This window comes from Ipomoea nil, unplaced genomic scaffold (genome assembly GCF_001879475.1).
Source record: "Ipomoea nil cultivar Tokyo-kokei standard unplaced genomic scaffold, Asagao_1.1 scaffold2791, whole genome shotgun sequence".
In the NCBI taxonomy this organism is placed as follows: Eukaryota; Viridiplantae; Streptophyta; class Magnoliopsida; order Solanales; family Convolvulaceae; genus Ipomoea; species Ipomoea nil.
The window spans coordinates 2,145,900-2,151,512 of NW_017619219.1; the positions used below are offsets into that span (position 1 = coordinate 2,145,900).

The 5,613-nt window shown below is 35.7% G+C and overlaps 1 protein-coding gene across 4 annotated transcripts; it reads left to right on the forward strand.

The window, feature by feature from the left end:
• The first annotated feature begins 274 nt into the window (after nt 1–274).
• Nucleotides 275–5,140, forward strand: LOC109157666. 4 transcript variants are annotated; one of them, XM_019305526.1, is made up of 9 exons: nt 275–646; nt 996–1,062; nt 1,152–1,229; nt 1,693–1,745; nt 2,237–2,320; nt 3,182–3,234; nt 3,334–3,410; nt 3,476–3,504; nt 4,697–4,781. In XM_019305526.1, exons 1-7 carry the CDS (start codon nt 383–385, stop codon nt 3,401–3,403), a joined length of 669 nt encoding a protein of 222 aa, XP_019161071.1. In that variant the 5' UTR covers nt 275–382; the 3' UTR covers nt 3,404–3,410; nt 3,476–3,504; nt 4,697–4,781. The 4 variants fall into 4 exon arrangements, with proteins under 4 accessions (XP_019161071.1, XP_019161073.1, XP_019161070.1 ...); XM_019305525.1 differs by having other exon boundaries at nt 310–646; nt 3,334–3,398; nt 4,697–5,140; XM_019305524.1 differs by having other exon boundaries at nt 312–646; nt 3,334–3,398; nt 3,476–3,534; nt 4,675–5,124.
• Nucleotides 5,141–5,613: the final 473 nt, after the last annotated feature.

The following is a 5,613-nucleotide window of genomic DNA, read 5'->3' on the forward strand; positions in this document are numbered from 1 at the left end:
AGAAAATTGTTTCATATTTTTAAAGTGAAAAACTGTACTAACAAACATATTTTATGTTTTCTATTCTCTAATTTCCCCCATTTTGGCCAAGCACATTATACACAGATGACACCCCAATTAAATTCTCATATGAGAGGTTGTCAGTAGCATTCAAAACAAAATTTTCATTTTTGAAATTTTCCAGTTAGTAAACGTTTTAAGGTTTTAAAAAATAAAAAATAAAAATTGACAACTCAAATGGACAATGGCAATAGTCGCAAAACAAAAGGCGGAATTATCTATTCCTATACCTATAACTATAATTTCCCCGCACTCCGTCGCTCTACCCAGAGCGATCTCAGACAACAGAAGCCATTAGAAGCGAACGCCACTGCTTTTGACGATGGCCATAATCGCCGAATCGTCAGATGAGAATTCAAAAGCGCCGCCGTCCCCCGTCGCCCCGTCACTCCCTCGACAGCGAGGAAACTACTCAGACAATTTGGAAACCCTAGCACAGGCTGCACCGTGGATTGACGATGCTCTGCAACAGGCGCGGCAGGCCCAGCAGACTGTAGAAACTGTAATAGAGAGTGCAATCACCGTAACCAAATCTCGATTGGATCGTATCCTGACCACATCGTCTGCTCATTTTAATCAAACTCTTGTAATATATTCCTATTTCCTCTTTTAGCTTTGGTATTCTTAGCTTGCTAATCAGTACTTTGGCCCCATTTTATTTAGCGCAGAAATGAATACTTCCTCGTATTTGTAGTATTTGAAATTTTACAATAGCCAAGTTAATGGTTTATATGGTGATACAATCAATGGTGATATGTTTTAAAGCATAATGATTGAAGAGAAACCACAAAATTTGAATTCTTGTACTGATCCTAATATGAATACAAAGTCATGCATTCAGATCCAAAAATTGAATATGAGATTGTGTATGATGCACAAAAATTAGTCCTGTTTCTTTATGACGATGATTTTGATTAATGATAAAATGGATGCAGGATTCCTTGCAAGATGTTAAGGCTGAATATCATTTATATGAGGACTTAACTTTTGGGAGGATGAAAGGTTTGTACTACTTATAAGTGTATTTAACAATTCTATTATTATTGTTTCTGTGTTATTGTGTTTTTCCTAATAATAAATTGTTTTTGCAGAGGGTATTTGTATTGCAGCTTCACATCCTCTGATCACAACAGGAGCTTTTCTTAGCCTTGGATTCTTGGGTCTGAAAAGTAAGTCATTTTATATTGATAATAAATTTTCTTTTCTGGAAACCACATTGTGTAAAGCAGTTACCATACTTGAACAACTGCTATGTCAATTAAGCAAAATTATCTGTTTTTCATTTGCTTCGGGGATTATATGGTGTAAGGGTTAGGATGGGCAAATCCCTGGACAATATCATATTTATAATAATCTCAATTTTGACTTGAATGTTGCTGGGAGGGTGTGTTATAGATTGAGTATTCATCTGGTTATTGGTGTTTGAATCTTTGGAGTCACCCCCAATAATTTATGAATGAAGACAGTCTTTATAAAAAGGAAAAGAAATAAGAAAGAAAATTACAATTGATGTATGAAGCTAGTGATTTCTAAATGTGTTTGCATGAGTGACTTATTAGGCTGGTTACTGATGTCACACGAACTGCTCAAATCCTTTTTCCTTTAGCCCTGAGAGTTGTTTACTACCCACAGGACCAAGGCGATTTTTGTACTACAAAGCAAGAAGCATATTTGTCAGTGAAGAGGTAATAGACTGTTTTTACAGCAGTCAGTGTTTTTTCTCTACAAATATCTGTGAAAAAAATATTTTAGTTATTGACAAGTAAAAAAGCTTGGACCAATGGACCTAGTTAGGGCGTTAGGCTTCATCAACATGCTGGGTAGATAAAATAAACAGACATTAAAGAAGAAACCATACAAATTAGTAAAGCATGACTATAAGAAAAAGTTGGAGACATTCTAAGATGCAAAGAATCAAAAGAATAATAAGTAAAACTGTAAAAGGTTAAAGACATAAATTCAAGGTTCATAAGATATAAGAACTGGTTAATTTACTTTCAGTTTTGATGGGATAAAGCTTAGAAAGCAATGCCTACCAATTATGGGGGAAGGCAGAAAACGGATGAGTGGGGGCAGAGAAAGTAACATTACCTCCCACTAATCTTGATTTAAGTATATTTCAGCACTCTTTATATTGTAAGGCTGTAGTAATACAGAGTTCTATTGCTGTGTGCAGGCCATGCTTTCTAAGGCTGATGCAAAAGTCAAAGAGCTGAAGAAATCCATTGATTTTCTGAAGGCAGAGAGTGAGAAATGGGAGGTATTTCTTTTGCACCTTTTATCTTGGTTTATATTTGGAACACTTGATATTAAAGTTCTGTTTGATAGCTAGTAATGCTCAAATTAATTATACCATCTTGTGAAGATTATGCTTGATCTCTCAACATGACATTCTCTTTCCTCACTTTTCAACATCACCCCCACCCCCACCCCTCATGACAAAAAATAAATTTAGAAAATGGACAGATTTAATTTCTTGTGCTGCTGTGTTGGGGGAGTGGAAGGGAGATTTGATGGGAATGATTCATTTTCTACGTAAATTGGAGTCCACACAGTGCATTTTGTGCCAAAGTTGATTTTTAAAACTTGACTAGCAGACTTGTGCTCTCCATTATTAGTTGTAAATAAAGATGCTCAAGTAACTAAGAGATTCCTTAATCAGTTGACTATTTGGGTGCAAAAAAGTGAGAAAATGGGTGTAGACTGCGGAGAATTGCATTTTGTTTTCCATGAGTCAAGCTACTGTTTGTGACATGAAAGATTGGAAGTTCTTATTGTGTTTGTCAATTTGCCTACATATTTTTATTTTTATTTATTTATTTACTTATTAAAGCTTGGTTCTCTTGGCTGCACTATGGATGATTAATTTACTGATACTTGCCACTTTTTGGTTAATATATAATAGAAATTGTAAGCTGGGTCCTTTATTATTTTGGTATTATATAAATAAACGTGTAATTCCCCCTTTCTATTCCTTGAAGAAGCTGGTGTTTAAAGAATAAATACTTACAAGCTGTAAGAAATTGCTGGTCACCTAATAATTTCCCTTTAAGCAGTGAATTTATCTTCCCCTTTTGATATATTATATTGTAAGCTAATAAACATGCTTAAACCATTTCAGAAGAACGCAGTGCAAGCTGAACAGGAGCTGATACGGGGAAAGACAAAATTGAGGTTTGTGGTTGTTGCTGGTGCCATGCTCAAGTTTCAGTGAGCATTATTTGTTTGTTTTGGTTGGTTGGATTGTCTTGCTAAAATTTTTTGTTTCACCAGACAAGCTGGGAAACAAATTAGGAGTGTTATTCGCTCTGCCTATAAGATAGAAAGACAAGCTGCAGGTTGATAAAAAGGTCCAAGATTTTGTTAATTATATATTATGCTGTCTGTTTCTGTTATTAAATTCCCTTTTTTCCAGGTCTGAAAGATGTCCTCAAAGAGCTTCCACGAAGAGAAGCTTCTTTGTTTAGATCACAAGTAAGTTTTTTTTGTTAAGTTTGCTTACTATGGATATTCATTCTTACTCATCCATGTTTTGGAAAAAAACTCCTATGAGACTGTCTCACGGGTTCCTCGTCCGTGAGACAGGTCGGGTTCTTTATAAGTATTGCATTTTCTCTCATAATTATTATGCTTTCCTTCATAAGTAACTCTTTAACTCTTCCACCCCTAAATATTTCATTTGGATTTAAAAGTATTACAGTTTTCCTCAAAAGTATTATATTTCCACATATATAAAGTATCACACTGCCCCTCATAAGTAACAATCAAATTATCTGAGTAGTATTACATTTTCTATCACAAGTCCTACATTTCCATCTAAACCCGGCCGGTCTCATGGATAAAGATTTGTGAGGCGATGGTGTTGCAAAAATTGCCCTATGCTCCCCTAGGCCAATGCGTATTCTGATGTAGGCACCTATTTGGCGGCCGTATGACTAGTTGGTCGAATTGACCGACTAGTTGAACAAGTTGGCCATTTTCCTTGTGTGTCACCGCTGCTTTCGTTGGAATTAGCACACCCTCTCAGTCGCCCATCACTTTGTTGCCCATCATAGTCGTAGGTGGCCACCTCACCCATTGCATTCGTAGAGCCCCTTGCCTTGTCGGACGGCTAGATTTCCTTCGCTTGTCAAAGTCCATCATTGCCAGCTCGCTATAGCCTCTTGGAAGTCATCTACTAATTGCATTGCTGAAGTTGAAGAGAGATGGTAATGCTTCATCAGTGGAAATATGAAATTTTGGGACTTGAAATTAGGGTTAGATTTTTAGTATTTGGAGAGTTTGGGTTTGGGCTAAACTTATAAGCTTTGGGCTAGACTTTCAAGTTTTGGGCTAGGGTAAGGGCTTTATGCTTTATTGTTTTATCAAATGTAAAACAGATTTTTTATAAAGGAACCTAGCCCCCCGCGGGGAGGCGGCTAGGCGCCCATCCACCTCCCTATGAGCACCCTAGCGCCTTTTACAAACTTGTGAGACGGTCTCACAGGAGTCACCTTATTTTTTGACTTTTGAGCTCTAGTTTTTGTTTCCTTTAATTTCATTTAGAAATTAGAAATTAACAAAGAGTGGCTATAGTATGTTCTTGGATAATGAATATCATTTTTCTGGTTTCAGGTTTCCAACCTTGCTTCAGAGGCAAAGAAAGAAAGGAATTTTCTTACTAAGGAGGTTACAAAAATAAGCAATCATGGCATCTCGGTCTGATTCAACCATTCTCTATCCACATACTCTCTCTAGTAGTAGTAGTTTGACAGATGGATAATTGTATAAACTGTTCCACCCAAATAAAAGCAATATTTAGGAGTTGTGATTATGAATTTACCATGAGGGAGGGGAGAGGGGGGCTTCATCCCACAGGAGAACAAGTTTTTCTTACAACTCTCAGTCAGGCCAGATGGAAGTATTGGCCTTTTTAGTGATGGTGAAATGTTCAGTCAGGCCAGATGAAATGCTCAGTATCAGAATGCCGTATAATATGGCACTTTAATTACTTGAAATTATTTTGAGGCAAGGCTTCATATGTTTATCTTTTGACCTTATTTTGTACGTTTTTATCATGACCAACGATTTGGAGATGACATGACAGTTTTGTGCATTTTAAAATCTTTGGATTTTTTTTTTTTTAGTGTGTAAAGTATCAATGCCATTACGTTTTACTAAAATCAAAGTTACCATTTGCTTCTCTCAATTTTTCATAGTTGATCTCTCAACAGAAGTCCCTATGTTATACAATTCAATAAGCCTTAGAAAGACTCTTGTATAAATAGTGGTGCAAATTCACTTCCTAAATCAATGTGGGACAAAAGTTTATTCTTTTTCCTTTCATTTTTTTCAGTTCAATGCATCTACTTTGAGAATATCTTATTTATCCATTATCCGTTTTGAACGTACAATATATCAATCTCTTTCTCTCACTATGAAGAATCCGAATCCACTTTGACGCGAATTAAATCGGAAGTGGACTCCACTAATAATTGTACCACAAAATAGTCACTTAAAACATTTATATATATATATATATATATATATATATATATATATATATATATATAT